Source organism: Syngnathoides biaculeatus, chromosome 1 (genome assembly GCF_019802595.1).
Source record: "Syngnathoides biaculeatus isolate LvHL_M chromosome 1, ASM1980259v1, whole genome shotgun sequence".
NCBI classification, from domain to species: domain Eukaryota; kingdom Metazoa; phylum Chordata; class Actinopteri; order Syngnathiformes; family Syngnathidae; genus Syngnathoides; species Syngnathoides biaculeatus.
Genome location: NC_084640.1, coordinates 14268500 through 14290578, shown reverse-complemented (window position 1 = coordinate 14290578; position 22079 = coordinate 14268500). Strand labels below are relative to the sequence as shown.

The 22079-nt window shown below is 46.7% G+C and overlaps 4 protein-coding genes across 9 annotated transcripts; 1 reads left to right on the top strand and 3 right to left on the bottom strand.

The window, feature by feature from the left end:
- Positions 1-369: 369 nt before the first annotated feature.
- Positions 370-2866, bottom strand: LOC133500847 (recoverin-like). 2 transcript variants are annotated; one of them, XM_061820044.1, is made up of 5 exons: positions 2681-2866; positions 2471-2566; positions 1579-1961; positions 628-739; positions 370-507 (listed from the first exon to the last, which is right to left on the bottom strand). In XM_061820044.1, the coding sequence occupies exons 3-5, from the start codon at positions 1957-1959 to the stop codon at positions 422-424; spliced, it is 579 nt and encodes a 192-aa protein (XP_061676028.1). In that variant the 5' UTR covers positions 1960-1961; positions 2471-2566; positions 2681-2866; the 3' UTR covers positions 370-421. The 2 variants fall into 2 exon arrangements, with proteins under 2 accessions (XP_061676028.1, XP_061676019.1); XM_061820035.1 differs by lacking the exons at positions 2471-2566; positions 2681-2866 and having other exon boundaries at positions 1579-2221.
- On the top strand, positions 408-11567 carry LOC133500812 (coiled-coil domain-containing protein 106-like). Of its 4 annotated transcripts, XM_061819968.1 has the most exons (11): positions 408-546; positions 3036-3468; positions 3553-4120; positions 4204-4274; positions 6345-6388; positions 7546-7686; positions 7864-8055; positions 8881-9024; positions 9308-9514; positions 9693-9853; positions 11098-11567. In XM_061819968.1, the coding sequence occupies exons 4-11, from the start codon at positions 4225-4227 to the stop codon at positions 11251-11253; spliced, it is 1095 nt and encodes a 364-aa protein (XP_061675952.1). In that variant the 5' UTR covers positions 408-546; positions 3036-3468; positions 3553-4120; positions 4204-4224; the 3' UTR covers positions 11254-11567. The 4 variants fall into 4 exon arrangements, with proteins under 4 accessions (XP_061675952.1, XP_061675976.1, XP_061675961.1 ...); XM_061819992.1 differs by lacking the exons at positions 408-546; positions 3036-3468; positions 3553-4120; positions 4204-4274 and adding an exon at positions 5081-5098; XM_061819977.1 differs by lacking the exons at positions 408-546; positions 3036-3468; positions 3553-4120; positions 4204-4274 and adding an exon at positions 6165-6230.
- On the bottom strand, positions 4720-6100 carry LOC133500858 (transmembrane protein 238-like). The gene is made up of 3 exons (XM_061820058.1): positions 5959-6100; positions 5483-5653; positions 4720-5039 (listed from the first exon to the last, which is right to left on the bottom strand). The coding sequence occupies exons 2-3, from the start codon at positions 5631-5633 to the stop codon at positions 4876-4878; spliced, it is 315 nt and encodes a 104-aa protein (XP_061676042.1). The 5' UTR covers positions 5634-5653; positions 5959-6100; the 3' UTR covers positions 4720-4875.
- A 1500-nt stretch (positions 11568-13067) lies between the features above and the next one.
- On the bottom strand, positions 13068-20222 carry LOC133500804 (gamma-enolase). 2 transcript variants are annotated; one of them, XM_061819955.1, is made up of 13 exons: positions 20170-20222; positions 17038-17126; positions 16483-16578; positions 16345-16403; positions 16210-16279; positions 15903-16036; positions 15721-15812; positions 15458-15588; positions 15174-15371; positions 14874-15075; positions 13954-14062; positions 13832-13890; positions 13068-13196 (listed from the first exon to the last, which is right to left on the bottom strand). In XM_061819955.1, the coding sequence occupies exons 2-13, from the start codon at positions 17120-17122 to the stop codon at positions 13127-13129; spliced, it is 1305 nt and encodes a 434-aa protein (XP_061675939.1). In that variant the 5' UTR covers positions 17123-17126; positions 20170-20222; the 3' UTR covers positions 13068-13126. The 2 variants fall into 2 exon arrangements, with proteins under 2 accessions (XP_061675939.1, XP_061675931.1); XM_061819947.1 differs by having other exon boundaries at positions 13832-14062.
- Between the last annotated feature and the right edge of the window lie 1857 nt (positions 20223-22079).

The window sequence follows — 22079 nt, the reverse complement described above, 5'->3', positions numbered from 1 at the left end:
ACACTGGGGAACGTCATACAGCAAATCACTTCATAAAAACATTCTCATTTCACAAAACTTTTTTTTTTTTCGTTCTCGTGGAGTGAAAATATAATTTCAAATCCGGATTTATTGACAACGTAACCACAAGCAGAGTACATTTGGGCTGGCAAGCAAAACTAAAGTGACTTAGTCGCGTGACAGGAAACAGGAAACAGGAAGTGCAACTACACGGTTTAAATGTCGTCTTTAGTCCTGAAATAATAATATTAATATTTCTATGGCTTTTAACTCCTGAAGCGATGCTTTGATTCTGGGGTTTGGAGGTGGTGTCATTGTTTTATCATGTGTTTTCCCCTCACATGTGGGTGTGGACTTTGTAAAAAAAAAAAAAAAACTAAAAACAACAACAACATCAACGACGTAGAGCAATGGCCGGCTGTTACTTGGGGGGCTGGTACTGGATCAAGCGGAGGGCCTCGTCGTTGTCCAGCACGCCCTGGATGAACTCCCCCTCTGCCACGCGTTCTGCCAAAAACACAAAACGCACCGAAATGTACCCGCAAGGTAACATCCGCCACGCCCTCGCTGTTTGTTTACATTTCCCATTGGCTTATTTTGAATTAATTTTTTTAAAAAAACATTTACCGTTTTCTCCCTTGTCGAAGAACTTCCACAGTTTTTCCGCCCTTTTTTCGGCGGTGTTCTCATCGGCCGGAAGTTTGGCCACCTCGTCTTTGGGAATCAGCTTGAAAATGGCCTGGTAAACGCCCCCAAAAACAAACAAAAAAAAAAAAACGCACCCACGCAAGTCGTGAGAACGAGAATAATCATCATCTGTTCGGACGAATTGAGTTAATTGACGCTTTTGATGGGAAATGTATCGCACGATCTTTTGATTTCTGCCCTGCGTGCGTGTAAAAGCGTTGATTTGGTGGCGAGGACACGGGGGGAGAAGAGCTTTACAGGTGACCTTGGGTTTAACGTCTTTATCGGCACCAATTAAAAGTCTTAATCTTGTTTTCGCTTGCATGGCGACTCCTCATCACACACGGTTATTTTGCCACGCACACACACACAAAATCAAATAATAACAATGTGTATGTACAATAATGAATGAAGTAAAAATTCCATTTTGTTAAGTACTATTTGCAATTAATTTGTAATTAACGGGCCAATTGAATAAAATGATGCAATACGTATTTTTTTCCCTCATTCTGGTTTAATATCAATTACACTAAACCAATCACCAATTATGTAATGAGATAAAGCAATTGAAAAAAATTACATTTCAAAAATCTCTCCTTCCACCAATTAAAAAAATGTGACAAAAACGTTTATATCGTGAAATAATGATGATTGGTTGGAATAAAACTGCCTCTTTAATTCTGCGGGAGGCGTGCGCATGATGTCGCCTCAAGATCGAAATGATTGATTTTTTATTTTTTTTTTATGAGAATTTAATGATGGAGAAGAGGTTAGATACATTTGAGTAAACATTTTTCCGCCTATTACGCTAGCGCGTCGATTAATTTATTGCGGCTCTCGGGGATTTAGGAACTTTGGGTGGTTCTGACAAGTGGGCAAGAAACCGCTTACCGTGCAAATTTCCTTGACCTCCGACTTGGTGATGTAGCCGTTCTTGTCGACGTCGAAGAGCGAGAAGGCCCACTCCAGTTTCCTGGTGGTCTTCCCGGTGGAGGTCATGTGCAGGGCGATGATGTACTCCTTGAAGTCCAGGGTGCCGTCGTCGTTGCTGTCGAAGGACCTGAAGACGTGCTGCGCGTACGTGTTGCCGTCGCTGTCTGGGAAGAACTTGCTGTAGATGGTCTGGAACTCCTCTTTGCTCAGGCGACCGCTCGGGCACTGCCTCTTGAAGTTGTCGTACCACTGGGTGATCTCCGTCTCGGAGAACTTGGTGTGGAGTTTCAGGTCCTCCAGGATCTCCTTGGACACGGCGCCGCTTTTGCTGTTCCCCATGGCTGTCGGGGACGACGCAAGTACCGAGTCCGGAGTCATTTGAGAGTCTTTCGGATTTGATACCGTCGTCGCGTCGGCCTCCCGAACTCCTTCTCAAAGGTCTTAAATCCGTCAGCGGTGCAATAAATCGAACGATCACCCGACTAAGCAGCAAGTATGGAGGCATTACACAAATAATATCTCAATAGTGGCATGTTTGATGTGGTGACGAAAATTTGGTACAGATTTTTGCAAAAATCGTGGAGGTTGAGCTGCCTTCGTGGGCCGCGTAAAATCATGTGGCGTGCCAGACCTGGCCCCCGGGCCTTGAGTTTGACACCAGTGATGCATTTGTAACTAAACATTGTTTGCCTCGCTATTTATTCTCACTCGAGTGTTTTCAAGGCGTTTTCAACACTTTCATCGGTTAATGATGCATGGAAAATAACGGGGTGGGGGGGGGGGGTCGCGGTTCCTGAAATTGGCAATTTAGATAAAGAGCAAATTCAAGTTATGCGAGTCGAGTCCTCACCTCTGGTTGGCGAAAGCGCTCGTGACGAGGACAAGCCGACAATTTAGCAGCTCGCCGGAAGGAAGGCCTTTAAAGCGGTCCTGGCTGGAGAATATTCTGGAAGGAAGAGAAATCACAAAGTCGATCCAGGCTAATGATGTCACCTGTCACGTGCTAATCCACAGAACGTTTCCACTCGTTATTTTTCATATTTTGGCTTTTCTTTCCTACCTGCGTGCGATTCTGCGGGGAGCCGGGGAATCCGTGCGGGACCGACGGGAATATTCAGTCTGGCGTCCGGGCGAGGAAATCCGCCTCCGCCTGCTTGGATTAGCCAATTAAACGCCATCAACCCGGGGCGGAGCCATGGGGGATCCCGTGTGACTCTCAACACGCACGTGTTGTTTTTTTTTTTTTTTTTTTTTTTACCTTCTTGCTGGATGTCGTTTTGGATTCCAAAAATTACTTTTGTCACGTTCTGATTTTTTTTTTTTTTTGGTCATGATGATCATTCATGAAGATGGAGTCAAAATATGAAAACATCAACTTGTCATCTAATTTTTACTTTTATTTTTTTCCTGTCCAGAAACAAGTGCCCAGGCCTGATTGGGTTTCTGCCCAGCCAAGAGACTCCCTGGCTGGGACACTTGCGCTCACCAGGCGCCCCCAAAGTCTGGTTCTCCTTAGTGTCCTCGGTGGATCAGATGGAAAGTGTTGGCCTCACAGTTCTGAGGACCCGGGTTCAATCCCAGCCCTCCATGTGTGGAGTTTGCATGTTGTCCCCCGTGCCTGCGTGGGTTTTCTCCCGGGCGCTCCGTTTTCCTCCCGCATCCCCAAAACATGCAACATTAATTGGACACTCTAAATTGCCCGTAGGTGTGATTGTGAGTGCGGCTGTTTGTCTCCATGTGCCCTGCGATTGGCCGGCGACCAGTCCAGGGTGGACCCTGCTTCCTGCCCGTTTACAGCTCGGCTCGCCTCCGGCACTCCTGCGACCCTCGTGAGGATAAGCGGCTAAGGTAGATAGATAGAAAGACAACCCATTGCATAGATGGATAATTAATTTGTGTACATGTACTAATTTTTTTCACTCTGTCCTCCAGAGTCAAGGGCCCATGACTGCTTGGGTTGCTGGCCAGCCAAGAGACTCCCCGGCTGGGACACTTGTGCTCACCAGGCGCCCCCAAAGTCCGGTTCTCCTTTGTGTCCTCCCTCCTTTCCCCTCACCCTTTTTGCCTTTTATAATATATAATATGCGTTCATCGAAGATGACACGCTGTGGCGACACCTAACGGGACAAGCCGAAAGGTAATTTGTATATATGTACTTTTATATCTTTTTTTTTTCCCCACTGTGAGCTCCAGAGCCAAGTGCCCAGGACTGCTTGCATTACTGCCCGACGAGGAGACTCCTCGGCAGGGTAACCCACCCTCACCGAGTCCCCCCGAATATCGGGTGCTCCCCCGCCCCCTCCCCTCATCTTTTTACTTTACATGCCACACTTAATTTGTCTCGTGCATTTTAGCGTCTCGCGCATCAACCTGCCTATTATGGGATGCCAGCAGAAATCAAAACAAACATCAGGATCAAGCGATTAAAGGAAAGCGAGACCATGGCGGTGGGAACTTTTGACCTTACGTCGGGCCAAGACTTAGCGTGTCAGTCGAGCAGGTGAGGCCTCTGCGGCGTTGCAACTGGCTTATTGCATCGTGGAGGCACGCCATCTGCTCCACCTGCACTCTATCGCGACCCAGGTGCCTCTTCCTGCCAGATGCATGATGGGAAATAGCAGCTCCAGATGCAGTGCACGTGTTTTCAGATATAGGTAGGCGTAAAATGGAAAAGTATTTGTCGTGGATTATTTCCCACCGCTTTTCGGTTTGCGCGTGCCCGCTTTAGACGCGTTTGGGGAGGAATCCGGTGATTGAAAGGAAAGCGGGGGCGGGGAGATTATCGGCGGAGTCGGGCGGCCGAGGTGGCGAGCTGAGGCGGCCTAAAGAGGATTTGGCAGGGGAACAAAGCGACCGCAGGAAAGGGAACGGAAAAAAAAAAAAAAAAAAAACCTAACCCTAACCCGGTGGCGTCAAATCCCCTTGACCAGACTTTTTTTTTTTTTTTTGGGGGGGGGTCTATTTTCGGAAGCAAAGTTCAAGAGCATTGTCGTCACCGTGACGACGAGATGTTAAGTCAGAGGAAGAAGAAAAAAGTAGAGCAACTGAGTCATCTTTTTTTTTTAATAGAGGTCATGAACTTTCACAGTGGACACCACAAAATATGAAAAAGCTTTATTGAAATGTAAAAAAAAATCTGCTAAATGACCGTATCAAATGTCAAAATATGAAGTGTAACAGAAGACCAAGGTTGAAATGTTGCAGACAAGCTGGTAATAACTTGAAAACAGGCTGACGTAGGCGAGCCCCCCATCCTCAGCGGTGGATCCTGTACGTGAGGATCTTGCGGCTGAGGTTGCGAGCGAGGCGGTCGACGGCGCTGCCGACGTGCCCCAGCTCCTTCTTGTGCGTCAGTCCCTCGATGTTGCCGCTGTACCACAGCACCCAGCCGCACAGCGACATCAGGACCAACAGGGCTCCTGCGCACCCGCACGAAGCTAATGGGTTAAAATCTCGTTCTGGATTCTAAAAAGTTCAGGTAATTTACGAAGGATGTTCAGAAAATAATAATAATAAAAAAAAAAGACAGATTCTTTATCCTCTGCGAAGAATGACAAATATTGCTGCGGGTTATCGAGTTAGTAGAGAAAACGTTTCGATGTCTGTCTATTATACTGCCACCAAGTGGCCAAATCAGGCACAGTGGAAAGAGCAGCACAATGTCCATTCAAATGAAGCAAAACATTCGGCAATACATTTTGCTTCTTTACTATGTATGAATATTTTATAATGCTAGATATCTTATTTAAAAACAAATGTGTGATATGGTCAATGTTTTTTTTGGGGGATGTTGGAATGAATTTCAAACAGGGAAAGGCAAGTTTGCGGACAACAACACGATCACAAGTGTGCGCTCACGTACCGGTATAGACAAGCAAGTCCCCGAAGTCTTGACCTTTCACCTCCAGGGGGGCAAAGACGCCCATAAGCAGGGCGACGGCCCCGAGCACGTCCATGAGCACGGCGAAGGCCAGCGCCAGCTTGCAGTGGGACAGGCCGTCACACAGGCCCATGGTGGGTCGAGAAGATGGGGCTTGGATAATAAAAATAATAAATTGCATGATGGGTTTAATACCGGGGGAAGAAAATGCAAGTCAAGGAGAGGCTTATGAGGCAAATGCAAACATGTCGTGACATGAATTTACACTCACGTATACGTGCAAATACAATAACTTGCACACACACGGATTTTAACTAGCCTTTTTTTTTTTTTGTAACTTGAATGCCTTAAATAAAATCCAAGCTACAACTAAGAGAAACATACTTTTATGATTTTGGCCACGAGAAAAATCAAAGCAAAACATGTTAAAAGATTTTTTTCACACCAGCGTGACTTACTTGCTATAATCGGTCGCAAACGCTTCCTCACAACGTCTTTTAATATTCGTTTCAATTTAATATTCGTTTCAATTTCGCTTTTTCTTTTTCCCTCTTTCCTCCCGCTTCAGTTCGGCCACTTCCGCCTTTTCCTACCTGCGACCGCCCACGTGTGACCTTTACCCTCTTTTGCGCGTTCACGACACTAACACATCCGGGTACTTTTCGGTTTTTTTTTGTGTGTGTGTGCATGCGCGTAAACCCGACCACCTGCTCGGGCCTCTTATAATCAGGTAATTGAGCACCGGCGCCAAGTTGTATTACAGAAGTATAAACCCAAGAACGTTTCTATCGAATTACTCGTCGAAAAGTTGAACATTAAACGAACTTTTTTCTCCCCCCAATAGCGGGATGAATCCGGCAAGCAACTCAGATGATGCGAGCACGTCAGGTAAATTGCTGAAAAAGTGCGGTATACCGCTGAGAAAGTTCACGTTAGCAACGCGCCTATTAGCCTCTTTGGAAGTACATAAATGTCTTCTTCTCGCTTTTTATTTGTTTATTTAGTTGATTATTTTCGAGTCAGGAAATAGCCCACGGAATGATTTGTGTTATGACTCGTTAACTGTTTGGCTCGTTGTCTGATGCTGGGGTTAATCTCAGGTAATAGACGGTACCAAGGGGAAGAGGTTTTATGCCTGCTACTTGGGTCAATCTCAGGTGTTAGACAGTACCGGGGGGGGGGATTATATACCTGCAAGTTTTCTCAACCCTGCTAAAAAAAAATCTAGAACATTTCTAAAGAACTATAGAACTTTAGGATTAGAGTCCTTTAGGACCTCTATAGAAATTCAATTGTTCTGTAGAAATTTTATACAAAATCACAGCCAAAGTTCTATAGAACAAGTTGTTCTGTACAAATTTTATACATTTCTGTAGAATCTCTATAGAATTTTTTTTTTTTTTATCAGAGAATATTTAAGACAGTGGCAGGTGGAACAGTTTGTGTTTGATACTTCAATTGATTCCAGTTAATGGTCAGTGCCGTGTGTTTACCCCGCAAAAAAAATTCTAAAGAACATTTCTAAAGAATTTCTAAAAAGCTATAGAACTTTAGGACCCAAGTCATATAGAATTTCTACAGAAATTCTATAGAAAATCACAGCCAAAGTTCTACAGAACAAGTACAAATTCTATAGATATAGATGTAGAATTTCCATAGAATTTTTTTTTTTTGCAGTGAATATTTAATAGACAGTACCAGGTGGAACAGTTTGTTTGATCCCAGCTAATGGCCAGTGCCGTGTGTTTATACTGTTTATCCGCTACCTGAGTCAGTCTCAGTTGCACCCAGGAAATACCCCTACGCCGTCTAATCTTCGTGCCTCATCACCTTCACAAAAATAATAATGTAGCTGTCGGATTGACGCAAAAGAGGTCATAATTACGGTTTTAATGCGCCGTGTTGTGCTCCTGTACTGCGTCGTACTGAGAGCTGCGTCGCTAAATAAGGTGCCCGAAATACGGAAAATCTCTGTATGAAGTTATGGATGTAGTGAGTGTCTGTACTTATATTTGCAATATCGTGTTCTCTTTCATGTGTCAAAGCTCACGACATGGCTCCTGCCTCAAGAGGAGGAGGAGGAGGAGGAGGAGGTGTGTACCTGGAGTCTTACGAGGTGTCCTTCCCACTGGAGGAGGGGGCGGAGAGGCCGACCTCGTACCACCACGGCCAGCCGATGATGGATGGTACGTGAGGCCTTGGTGCTGACCCCTTGCGTTGACAGATGTCTTATTACTGCCGTAGAACACGATGAATTCCATAAAACCGGATGCGGCAAAAGCAGAATACTGAATCCTAAAATGAACTGCAGGCTTTGACGTTTCATGTGGTTGTGTGTGTGTTCCCCCCCCCCCCCGCCCCAGAGCCCGGCATGCAGGACGCGCCCCCCTCGCAGTACAGCCCCTTCATCTTGGTGTCCAACCTGCGGGCTCACCTCTACGTGGCGCTGGAGAAGAACGCCTGGCTGCAGAAGCGCATCGAGGAGCTGGAGGAGGAGCGCAACTTCCTGCGCTGCCAGCTGGACCGCCTCATCGTCGGCGTGCGGGGCCACGAGGGTGAGGTGGGGCGGGGAGGAAGGGGGTGCTCGTGACCCCCCCCGCATCCATTTATCCATCCGTCTATCAACTTTATTGAATCATTTGCTTTTATTTGTCGTGCACTGTGTACGATAACAACACGGCTGCGAAACAGAGAGGCCGAGCTGCTTTCCCAAAGCCGCAGTCGGTGTTGACATTGTAACATTTTGCTCAATATTTTGGGAGAGACCGAGGACCAAAAAAATGAAAGACTGCGTCAAACACACATTCAAACTTATTAAAAGTATTTCCAAATGTTTGGTCTCACACGCTCTCAGTCAAGAAATAGGAATGTATGCCACGACAAAGCAAAAACTGGCTCACGCAATTCTGAAATGTGAGGAAGCTTATGCTCGCTTTAATCTCAGTTTACGACGCTAATATCATATTCGAGAAAAGACACTTCAAAACACCACGATACTAAAAACAAAAAAAAACCGTACAATTTCATGTCTCACAAAAGTCCTCTACCTTGACGCTAACTTATAATGCAAAGTGCTATAAACGGGCTAACGCTACGTACCCATCAGATGCGAAAGATCGTCTCCCGTCCTTCGCTTGAGTTTTATCGCGTGACATATTTGGACACATTTGAAGTTCACGCACTTCTTCAGTGATATCAACTCAGGAAGGGGCGGGGCTTCACCTCCACGAGTTACCGACAGCGATACTTCCCGGACAAGTCCCGCTGCCCCGGCTACGAGCGTGCGGGCGGGTGAAAAAAAAAAAAAAAAAATCAAATTTGTAATTCTGTGAGGTGAAAAACATAATGTGACCAAAAGTCCACATCCGGTAAATTTCCAGAGTGGTGCGGCGACGCCCACCGCGGCGCCGTGAAGATGCAACCCGCCAGCCCCAGCGGGCCGCCGTCGCCCATGACCACCCGCTCCGGAATGACCCTCAAACGCCTGCAGGGACCTCGGCCACGCCACGGCACCGCCATACCCGGTGAGAAGCACGACCGCCGTCTTTCCGTGTCCGGACTCTCGCGCTGAAAATTTTTCAAAAATGGGACGGCCGGCAGCAAATGATCTCAATTGCTTGTATTAATAGTTTAAACGCTAAATGTTTTACTGCATTTCCGTACGTCGTTGACCCATTTCAGCGCCCCCCCCCCCGCCCAAAAAAAAAAAAAATAAGTAACCTGCTTTCTGCAATCTGTAAGATTTCAATTTCACAATTGGCGATGGGCTCGGCGTTTTAACCCATCCCCCTCTGACCCCGACCGCAGTCAAGCAGGAGTTTCACCTGGAGGAGGAAAAATTTTACACCGACGACGAGTTCCTCGAGGAGGAGGACGAGGACGACGAGGACGAGGAAGAGGAGGACTCCCCCGCGGAGGCCGGCTCCAAGAAGAAGGGGAGGGGCCGGGCCGGGGAGCCCAGGATGAAGAAGATGAGGATCTTCCGCATCACCCACGGCAGGGAGAGGCAGAGAGGTGAGAGGTCACGGGGGAGGATTACCGCGTCTCTCAGAAGGGATCCTGGTATGAGAACGATTATTAATTGATAACTAATAATACTGCACATCCAGGCCTGGCAAGGAAAAAAAAAAAGATGGCGTCTAGGTTCAAAAGTTTAGAGAAGTTCAAACTCATATTCTTTTCTCCTTGGCAGTGAAAGACCCCGATGGCGTTCTGATGCGCTACAAGAAGATCCTTTCCACCTACCAGCGCGTGAGGAGCATGTCCAGAGCGTTCCAGATCCACGGCGTGGACCGCAACACCATGGCCTCCACCTCCCCCATCGCCGAGCTCCTGCTGGTGGCGCCGGAGAAGGTCTGGAACTTATTTTGGATTCTTTTGTCCGGGCCGTGCATTTTGGTACTGGGGTCATGATAATAATAGCGCCACTATTGCGTCATGGCAATTATGCAAGCCATCATTACGACCCTAAACGATGACTTTACTTTGTTGATATTTTAGGGCATTTCACAATCAATATTTATTGCGTAATATGACAAAAGCAAAACATTTCCATAAAAAAAAAAAAAAATACGTTACACTCATGACAGATGATCATTATTAAATGTATTCATGTGTTTTGCTAATCGAAATTGGCTGCAACAAATATTGACCGATCAAAAAGTTAAAATGCTGATGTCATCTAGGTGTCAAACTCAAGGCCCGGGGGCCACATCCGGCCCGCCGCGTGATTTTTATGTGGCCCGCAAAGGCAAATCCGGTTTGTCAAATTCCATGGTTTTTGTGAAAATCTGGACCAAAATTTCATATTGGGATATTACGTTCTCATATTACAAGCATTTTTGAATTACCAAACATGAAAAATATTTCTGATTGCAAAAATAGTTCATAAATTGCTGTAAATATCATTAGGCGATTAAATATTTTTAGGGTTTAACAGTCATAATGGCCCTATGAGGGGAAACCATAACTACATTGTGGCCCTTGACAAAAATTAGTTTGACACCCCTGATCGGTTATGCAAAAAAAAAACAAAACATTTGTAATGTACAGCTCTGGAAAAATATTAAGTTTCCAAAAAAAAAAAAAAAAAAACTGTACTTCTTTGGGGTATTTTGCTCATGTTTCGTTTTCTGCAAATAAACTCAAAAATATAAAAACCAAATTCGGGAAACGATGGCCTTCTGAAGGCCCTGGGCAGATTAGCGCGACATGGCAACATGTAGAGGCAGTAATCTGATTGGACGGGGGGGAAAGAAATCTGCAGCCAAAACAAAGTGGACTGGAGAATAAATTCATCGCCGTGCCACACATCACCTGGAGATCCCTCAAGATGGCGCCAAACCACATTGTTTTTTGTTTTTTTTTCATTTTAAATACATCAAAGCATTAGCCTCCTAAATGAAGCTCCTCAACTAACTTCTCCATAGAAAAGACACACGACGACAGGAAATGGCTCTGATCTGAGTACAAAAACGGAAAACGTGAGATGCTTAAAAACAACAACTTTTTTTATTTTTTGAAATATCAGAATGTTGAATTTGGGGACGCGAGCGGGCGGTTGACACGTGCGCACACGTTACTCTGACTGCGTGCAGATGGATGAAGTGGGCGAGTTCGAGGCGCCCAAGGAGAAGCTCCTGGACTACGCCCGGCGCTGCTACAAAATCATGGACGAGCAGACGCACGTCAAAGTTCAGAACATGAAGAAAAGCCACAAGCTGCTGCCCATCTCCTATCGCTTTCGGAATTGATCCCGCGTTTTTCTAACCCGAAGGAGATTTAAAAAAAACAAAAAAAGTTGACCTTTGAATTACTTCCACGTTAATGGAAGCTGCTTTATTCTTGTCATTTTTTGGATTTTGCACAGATCTTTATCAAAGTTACCTGGGATAAAATCCCAGAATAATGATAAGACGTGACCTCATTTCGTTCGAGATGAATATCATTTGTGCCTCAAGGTTTTTGCACAGTATGTTTGTTTCGAACACAAGTTATGTTGTGTGCTGTATTTAAGTTGTTTCAGGTCGTTATTTTGAAATATTAAAACGTTAGATATTTGCATCAAGCTAAATGTAATTGGTTTGGCTGAGTTGATTCCATCTACCTTCTCTTATGACTCGGGTGTTGACCTGTTATGATAATTGGTCAAGTTAAATGCATTTTTTTTAAATCAATGAGTTCAAATTGAAGCGCAAAAAAATTCAAATTCAGACGCTAGCACCACCCTGTGGACGAGCACAGTAGTGCATGCTCCATATTCAATGTATGCTGGTAATTTCGGAATTTTTAAAATGAGGCGGGGGGTCCAAAAGTGATCAAAAAAAAACCTCATAAAACTTTCTGCTAACATATTTGGCATTATGACAATTTAGATGACCTCCCGGCGCCTTAAAATACACTTTCAAAGTCATGCTAAATTTTTATTTCAAATTAACATCTTCATGGCCAAATTTATATCACTTTTGAATGATGTACATAAAAAAATATTAACTTTAACCTGGAACCAGGAATTTATAAAAAAAAGTTATTCAATTCCTCAAAAATCGAAATCTATGTTTTCACATTTGCACCTGTCAAATTTTTACTCATATATTTCAAGATTTCTCCGCAGTTACTACAATCCTACATGCATACGCTCAACGCAAATATTCCAAAAATACATTTGTGGGTATGTGCTCGCCTTATTCGCATGCTAGATATATATCAGATTCAAAATTACATATTTTTTTCGTTCCTGTTTGTTTGCAAATGTACTTTTGTGTCAGTGAAAGTCTGCAATTGACTTCAACGTAGTTCCTTGGTAAAAGGATTCCACAAAGATGGTGCAATATTAATGCCTGAACGGTATCAAACTTGAGGTCCAGGGCCGACATCTGGCCCGCCGCATGATATTATGTGGCCCGCGAAGGCTGATCACGCGTCAACTTCCGAGATTTAAAATTTCCAATTGTGAGATCATAAATGGTAACGTTGAGATAATGGCAAGCATTTTTTTGCATTACCGATAGTTGTAAAAGTCATTACCCTTGATTTCCGATTTCCAAAACTAGTTCATAAATTTCATGCGTAAACCTCCCGCGGGGTTAAAAACCTCCACGGGAAAAAGACTCTGCTCAAACTGTAAATAGTTTTTTTTTTTTTTATTTCACACATTTGCTCACGGATGCTTCTTATTGTTCCTTGAATTCTCTTACAGTAGGTCTCGGACGGTCCGCCGACATTCGCGCGCGGCGAAGTCGTCTATTGGCGGCGTCGCGGTGACGTGATGGCGAGAAAGTGAAGATGCAGGAAGGAGGACAGGGAAGGACGAACGTGAGGAGGCGCACGTGTTGGCTCGTCCCGGGTTTGAAGAAGTCTCGACAATTCTTTTTCAAACTACTGTACTCTTAAAACTACATTAACAGTGCGTGTCTGGCTTTTAAACTCCACTTGCAGTTGTGTGTATGTGTGCGTGCAGCAAAATCCCCTCACCCCACATCAGAAGAGTCCAAGTGCATATTTTGTAACTTTCATATATATATATATATACATATATCTATGTGTTTATTTTTTTTTTTTTCAGGGCTTGTGCGAGATATCCTCCATACATGGCTCAGCGTATGCGCGCGCGTGGGGGTGTGATTTTCACAGGACGCTGGGGTTCCTAAAGTTGTGTCCTGCGAAGCGGGCCTGGTCTCCGAGCTCCTCCTCGATCCTGCGGACAAGGACAACGGTCTACGGTGAGCTGGGAGTTTGGAGTGCTGTGGTACTGAGGGCGGTAAGGGCCTTCTTCCGATTAGCGGAACCTTTAGCCTGGAATCACCAATTGAATGCAGACTTCTACACATAGAATGAATTGTCAATCCATAGCAGGTGGTTTGGATAGATAGCAGGTGGTTTGGATAGAGGAGAGTCAGAAACAGCCACTTTTGTTTTTTCAGTTCATCTTAAAAGGTAAAAAAAACAAAAGCACATTCTTAGCACACCTGCTGCTAGCCTCAGCTGATGCGTCCCTGCACCCTGGCGTCACAACCAGGAAACAGCCGACCGATCGTGCGTCCTCGTACTTCGATTTTTGCGTCACTTAAAGCAAACCCGCACATTTGCGTCCCGAGTTGACGGCAACCTCAAGCGGACGAAAAAATAATAGCGGCACCTCACCTGCGTATATTGTACTGTACTAAAGACATATAAATACTATCATAAATCATTTTTAAAAACTGTTCAGACTTTCGCTGCAGTTTTGTCCTCTTCCGCACATTCCTCATCTTCCGCAATCTCTTTTTATCCTCATCCTGGCTCTACTTGTTTACCGCAAAGGATTATGGGGGTGTAGGTGAGACCACTGACCTCATGAGCTGGTTGTACTTGGCCAGCCTTTCGGACCTGCAGGGGGCGCCGGTCTTAATCTGCGACACACAAATCAAAATGAAGCCTTGTGTGCGTGTGCGTGTGCATCTGTGTGTGAATACCTGTCCAGTGCACAGTCCGACAACCAGGTCTGCGATGAAGGTGTCCTCGGTCTCCCCGGAGCGATGGCTCACCATCACGCCCCAGCCGTTGGCCTGCGCCAGTTTGCACCTGCAGGGGGGCGACACTCACGTGAGCGGAAGTGCGCCCGAATGGACAGGAAGTGAGTGACAGCATCTCGGTTGTTTTGTTGTCGTGGTGACGGTCAGTCAGGTACCAGACAACCGCCGCTTGGGTTTGTTATCCAGGATGTTTTGGTTGATGATTTGTCCTGTAGGGGGTGCCACACTATGCCAAAATAATAACTTGGAAAGTTAAATCTTTAAAATCCCAAGTTTGGAACCTAATTTTGACCCTAACCTTGATTTAGGCCCTTAAAAACAACCTTAAAACTTATGTTTTGTCTTGTAACCCTAATTTGGTTTCCAGATCCTGTTTTAGAACACAATGTTGAAACCGCAACCCTCCTCACTTGAAACCAGAACCCTCGTTTGAAACTCGAACTTTAGTTGAAAACCCAAATTTTTGAGTCCTTCCGTTAATTTGAAACTTGGACTAAAACCCCAAACCCTGGTTTGAAATGCTAAATTTATTTTAAAACCTTACTTTGTAATCATAACCCTAATTTAAAACCCTACCCCTTTCTGGAAACCCTAACCTTGACTTCAAACTCTCATTAGAAACCCTGAATCCAACCTCAAAACTATTCTATAAAGCCTTAACCGAGGAGTGAAACCACAACTTTAAACCTGAACACAGGCTTGAAACCGTCACTGTTTGCAACCCATTTGAAACCCTAACTTTAATTTAAAGTCCTAATTTTAAATCTTAACCCAAATTGGAAACCCAACCCCCGGGTTTGAGACGGTCCCTTCAGTTTTTAGTAGTTCCGTGGGAATTTGTTGGATTTGTGGTTGCGTACGCTTGTATGGCCTCGGTGACGGAGCCGATCTGGTTGACTTTGAGCAGCAGGCAGTTGCAGGCGCGTTCCTCGGCCGCCTTCTCGATCCGCTTGGGATTGGTCACCGTCAGGTCGTCGCCCACCACCTGGATCCCCACCCGGGCCGTCAGACGGGACCAGGCCTCCCAGTCGTCCTGGTCGAACGGGTCCTCAATAGACACCACTGGCGTAGGAGAGAAGGTGGAAACGTGTCACAGGACAAGGGGGCGGGGAGGGTTACCCGGAGTCACGGGAATGTCCGTCGGGGTAAGGACGACCCACCCGGGTAGTTGTTGACAAAGCCCTGGTAGATGTCGGCCAGCTCCTCGGCGCTGATGTGCCGCTCGGCGTCTGGCGGGGACTTGAAGTCCAGGTCATACTTCCCCTCGCGGTAGAACTCGGAGGCGGCCACGTCCATGCCCACCACCACCTTGTCGGTAAAACCCGCCTTCTCGATGGCCGTCTGGAGAAGGTCCAGAGCTGGTGGGACCACAAAGACGTTGTGATTGTCACCGACGTTGTCTTTCTCGGCATTGACTACGTCGTCGACGTCGTTCCCGCCTCACCCTCGCTGTTCTCCAGGATGTTGGGCGCGAATCCTCCCTCGTCGCCCACGTTGGTGGCGTCCTGGCCGTACTTCTGCTGGATGACGCCCTTCAGCGTGTGGTACAGCTCGGCGCCTATCCTCAGCGCCTCTCTTGTGGGGGAAGGGGACCAAAACACGAGATCACCGCCAGCGCAACAGCTGGAGAGGAGTCCAGCTCGGAAACCGGAACCCCCTGTCGTGAAAGTACCGAGACCTAAACGTTTTCCTCACAGGACGTCTTACTTGAAGGATTCTGCGCCCACGGGAAGCACCATGAACTCCTGCATGGCCAGTTTGTTGCCGGCATGGGAGCCTCCGTTGATCACGTTGAACGCCTGGACAGAGCGAGGGGCGTGGTCAAAGCAGGTGAGGAAGAAGAGGAAAGGGAAGTGAAAGGGCGATGGCGGATGGCGACGAAGACTCACGGGCACGGGCAAGACCATTTCAGTGTTTCCCGCCAGGTCCGCGATGTGTCTGTAGAGGGGGACGTCCTTGTGGGCGGCGCCCGCCTTGCAAACGGCCAACGACACGCCCAGGACGGCGTTGGCCCCGAACTGAGCTGCGAGCCAATCACAGCGACAGCGATTTGTCATTCGATGTCACATCCTGCGGCGGCGTTACTTCCTTTCTAACTCTACACGGCCGCTGGCGCGGGAAGCGCTCGCGAGGCTTTTCCGGCCCGGGAAAAACTCCCGCGTCACAAAGTGCCAGGGACGTCTACGGCCGGCTTACATTTGTTTTCTGTGCCGTCCATCTCGATCATCATGTTGTCCAGTTGCTCTTGTTCCACGACGCTGATGCCCTGCGTGCCGACACACACATTAAACACTCCAAACAAAAACTGTAAACATCCACTGCAGTACTCACAGAGGCCATAAGCGCAGGACCCAGCGTGTCGTTGATATGTCCGACGGCCTTCAGGACGCCTGAAGAAGACCAAAAAAAAAACCCCACCAAACATTTCACGTTCGATATTTTCTTTTCTAGCGAAGCGCGGGCGCTGACCTTTTCCCTTGTATCTGCTCTTGTCGCCGTCTCGCAGCTCCAGAGCCTCGTAGATGCCCGTCGAGGCGCCGCTGGGCACCGCCGCTCGAAACACGCCTGCAAATGATTTGTTACCCCGATCGGTCACTTTATGAATCGATCTGGTGGCCGGAGGGCGACGGCGGTTGGCGGCACGAATGCGCCGTTAAGCCGCTTTGGCAGCCGCCATCCAAATAAGGATGATAAGAAGTACAATACATCGGGTGCGGAACGGATTAATTGCTTGTCCATTCATTTCAATGGGGAAAGATGATTTTAAATAGGAGGATGGTCCAAAAAAAAATTTCACAGCACCTCTGTGTCTGCTTTGTGTTTAAGTAGCAGTTTTTTGAGGGTTCAGAAATCTATTAGCATAAAATTAATTTCCTATAGGCTGTCTCTGGTTTTCATGCATTAAGCTATCAGACTTGCATTAATCGAAAAATTACATGCTTTGGTTTGAACATTTTGACGTTTCAATATGCAATGTTTAACTCTTTGTTTGTTTTCTACCAGTTTTCCAGCGAAGGGATTCACCTTTGTCGGTGCGGAGGTCCACCTCCACGGTGGGATTTCCTCGGGAGTCCAGGATCTCCCTGGCGACGATGCTGACAATCGACATGGTGCTGGGGACAAACGGTAAGAGGGACACACTTCGCGTCACACGACATCTTGGCAAAATACACTCAACGCAGGTGGCGGACTTTCACTCGACGGGGGCCGCGGCCCGCCCTGGCCACCGTGGAGCTCCGCCCCTGTATGTAAACAAACAGAGGACTGGGGGCGAGGTGATGGCATTGCCCGATTACCTAAAATGGCCGAAATAACTGCAAAACACGACTTTTGGTCTAAATGAAGCTCCTCAACTCACTTCCACGCAGTTCCTCGGCAGAAAAATCCTACAAGATGGCACCAAAGCACTACTTGGCCAGAGCGCAAAATAGTGAAGAAGTGACATAATACCAGGAAGTGGATCTGCTGTGCTGGGGGGGGGGGGGGTTCTTGTTCGCGTTGCGCCTCATTATTATTCCAGGCAGGCGCTGCGGCAACGCGAGGTGCTAAAGTGTCTCGTGGTGATGTGCCGTGGGACGCTTGGTGGGCCAGAGGAGGTCGATGACGCGGGCGAGAGAGCGAGAGCGAGCATCTCGCACGCATCTCGCCCGCCATGGACCCCCACCCCCCACCCCACCCCAATCTTCAAAGGGGGGGGGGGGTGTTCTGGGCGTGCTTGCGTATATCTTTTCCTCGTGTGTTTTTATCGTCTCTTTTGAGGCCCCGCCCTGCAGCACTGCAGCGTTTTGATCCTTCCGAGGATGAAGAAGGAGGAGGCCACGTCCACGTCATCTCGCTTTTTGCTAACGACGACACGCAATTTAAAAAAAAAAAAAGAAAGCAAAGAATGAGAAGGGGTTTAAAAAAACGGTTAGAATATAGATGTAAAAGATATTCAATACAGTCAACCATCTTTTATCTGTGGTCTCCGCAAGAATAAAATGGCTGTTTTTGTGCTCTCGTCAAAACATCCATCCATCCATCCATTTTCTTAGCCGCTTATCCTCACGAGGGTCACGGGAGCGCTGGAGCCAATCCCAGCTGTCGTCGGCCAGGAGGCAGGGTACGCCCTGAACCGGTTGCCAGCCGATCGCAGGGCAACCATTTTCTCTCTCGCAATTCGAGTCCTCAATCGATGTTCATTTTTTTTGGGATGCGGGAGGAAACCGGAGCGCCCACCCGGGGAAAAGCCACGCAGGCGCGGAGAGAACGCGCAAAACTCCACACAGGCGGGGCCGGCATTTGAAGCCCGGTCCTCAGAACTGTGAGGTAGACTCTCTAACCCAGGGGTGTCAAACTCATTTTTCTCGCGGGCCACATTGGAGTTCCGGCTTCACTCAGAAAGAAACAATAAAAATATTTAATCGTATCATCATATATACATCGTCAATTTATGAACTAGTTTGTGTTTTTCAACGGGTAACACAAAAATGCTTGTAATATCTCATAATTTACGATGGTGACATTTTGAAATTTTGGTCCAGATTTTGCAAGAATCATGAAAATTGACACTCTGGATTTGGCTCCGCGGGCCACATTAAATCATGTGGCGGGCCGAATCTGACCCCAAAGTCTTATGTTTGACACCAGTGCTCTCAGCAGTCGTCCACCGTGCCGCCTTCTAGTCAAAGCAACAAAAATAGTAGTGTGCCACCATTTTGTACCACTCTGGAACTATGTTGAAGTGAGTTAATGAGCTTCATTTTGAATCAGAAAGTCCAAACTTTAACTCCGTGTGTGTTACACTCAAAAGCTGCTCGAATGTTTACAACTCTCGTAACATTGATGCTAATTTCCGTTAGCCCATCTATGGCATTTAACATTCATCTGATCATCGATTATTTGTTGCACTATGTTAGCATTAAGCTACCATGTTGTGATTGAAACGATACGGTTTGATCAAACATTTTGGAGCGGTTAATACGTGTTCAAGAGTGTTTGAAGTGTGTGGGAGGGGTAAAACTGCTAAACGGGGGTTGGTGGTGGTGGGGGGGGGGGGTTGTGTTTGTGAAGTGACCCCCCCCCGAGACCGCCCCAAAAAAAGCGACGGCGCTCCTATTTGTCAACTCGAATCCGCTCAGACATCTTTTCCCTTCCCTTCGCCGGTGTCCCCTGTTGTTGCGCCCGTTGCCGTGTGTTACGTAAGCCCCCGCGGAGGGAGGTGGGGGGGGGGGGTCCCTGAACGCATCACGCCACACCTTCCCCGCACAGACCGCAGTGCTCACCGGAAAAACGCACAGGAGGCACGGTGCTGCAATGCATCCTGGGTAGATCAACACTGGACCGAACCAGTGAGATTTTTACATTTTTTTTTTTTTTTAAATTCATTTTTTCAGAATCGATTCTTTCCTCGTCGAGCGTGCGCGACACACGCGTACAAGTGAACGAGGAGGGGCCGCCGTTTTAGTCCGCACCCACACCCTAGCGCGGAAAATACGGAACGGCGGATCGAAAACAGTCCGCGGAGGGATGGAGGGGGGGAAATTGGAGAGATAAATTATTAAATAGGCGAGTGTGCGTAGAGGAGAGATGCGACTCGCACATTAACACACACACACACAGTGGGAGAAAGTGGAGCAGTGTCATGTATCCACACACAGACGCACACGAATATCGCTGACTTCAGGTTACTCATTTCAGGTGGACAATTGGCTCTTTATTAAATACCATTTGATCAATTTATCGACTTGACCGTAGGGCATCCAGCACCGAGGACTCGACAACACGCCGAATAGCAAGTCACAAAAATCCACGCAGGCACACACACACACTTAACACAAATGCACTGGGGCATTGACACAAATACACACTACGGTACCTCTGACGCACACACTCGTACACTTTTCTTATCCATACAGTGAAAGAAAATACACACACAAAATAGAAACACAAGTACAATTGAGTTTTTGCACAAAAATCCCTCACACAAAATGCACAACCACCGCGCGCACACACACCTAACACAATACGGTATGAACACAAGCACAGGTGCACGCACGGATACACAATATATTACCATAGTCAAGATGCATTATAAGACGCACACACACACACACACATTAATTTCACACAGACACACACACAGCGTACTAATAAAGATGGCGCCGCCATCGCTACCTGCCGTGTGCGTCGTGCGTGTCTTGGCGAGAGGCTGAGATGCTTCTGGAGCGCCACAAGCACCCGAAGAGGAAGGTAAGGGGGGGGGGGGGCAGTGACTCGGAAGTGGAAGGAGGGGGATTGGACGGAGAGTGTGATGATGGAGGGATACGGCTGAGATGCAGAGGAAGTAAAAATAGACCATGAGAGCGGAGGGGGAGGTGTGTTTGGCTGGGGTGGAGGGTTTTTTTTTTTTTTTGGGGGGGGGGTGGGTGTTTTCAGCAGTGGGGTACTCTCCCTTTGTGTTATGTAATAACGCATCCTCCAGCAGATATGAAGAAGTCCTTCCATGAAAAACAATACAAGCACAAATTGAGGTGATGCCGTCAGTGTGCGTGTGCGTGTGTGTGTATCATCCCTTTCAAAATAAATTCCATGACGTGAATTTAAGACAACATAGCTTTGCCTTTGGTCAATATGTTTTCACTTGATGCTAACGTGTGTTGCGGCGTTACAAGCGAGAGATAGTTGAACACAAATGGCGCCGTAACACATGTAAACAGGCAATAACGCAATACAAGCATGTATTGTTTATCCTGTGCAACGAACAACTAATATTGCTGCTCCGTGTCTGCATTATAGTGCCCCCGGGTGGCCGAGGTATGCACGCCAGAAGGAGAGGTACAATGGCCGTTGAATTGAGTCGCGGTCCACGGTGAGCGCATGTTAAGTGAGGTTTTGCATTGCCGCCCCTGCTGCAGTAACCTGCTTGCTCTCCAACCAGACCGATGAGGAGGTTTTCGTCCACCGGAGGCTGACGGTAACGCACTGTGACAGGCCGGAGGAGGTACGTGTGACTGCACGTGGGGGGCGCCGGAGTTACTCTCTAATTCAATCCGCAGATCTAATGGGATTATTTTCGGGGGGGACGGGCGGCGCGACACCCTTGTCGGCGTTCGGGACGGCCGCGGCTCAATGGCACGCGGCGAGGTCGGGGGTCGGAGTGGGGGATCTGGGGGTGAGACGCAAAGCGAGTCAAAATTGCGAGTCGAAATGACACAAAAAAACTCACTGGCTTGTATAGATAGATAGATACTCGGGTACAATTAATGATACAATTTAATAAGTGAAAAACTGAAATGGGCCCAAGTATAAAAGTTTAAATGTGTTTTTTTTTTCAATCAATTGTCATTTTGATAAGGCTAATTGTGGAAAATAACCTCGGTTTTCTGCAAGATTCTAATAAACTCATTTTTCCCATCATAGGCCACCTTGAGAAAATCATTCTATTTTAATTTTCTATTTAAAAAAAAAATTGCAGCATACAGTAAAAAAAAAAATCCGTGATGCAGAGAATTGTTATTACTGTATTATGATTGTTGCTTCCTGCGTCCCGTGTGAGGATAAAATGCTCATATAATGGATGGGTGGATTATAATTTTTAATTGGCGAGTCTACAAAACTGAGCTATTTGAGATTTGTCTCCCTCTAGTGGTCATGAACGTCATCGCTTGCCGGTGATCAACTTTTAACCACTTACTAGTAATAATAAAATAAATTTGCAGAAAAATATCAGCCTGTCAATCGAGGAACGTGTCGTTTTAAATGAAGTTCAATTATTAGTATTTTTTTTTTAAGTCTGGCAGTTTTTAGACCAAACCTTTTCTTGTGACTTTCGCGGGAGCTCTGAAGCCGTTTACAGAAAGCACTCGAATGCAGCACGACCCCTTCAGTGCCCGTCAGGACTGTAGGAATCTTTCGGAGTCTCGTCGATTTGGGAACCAGGAGTCCTGGTTTTTAGTACACAAATCGACTAATCGAAGTATTTGGCCCACGAAAAAGCAATAAATGCTTCTAAAGAAATGCTCCGCGTGATTCAGTTTGTAATTGTTTATATTTTACTCACGATTTTTAATTATTAAATTGCAAAA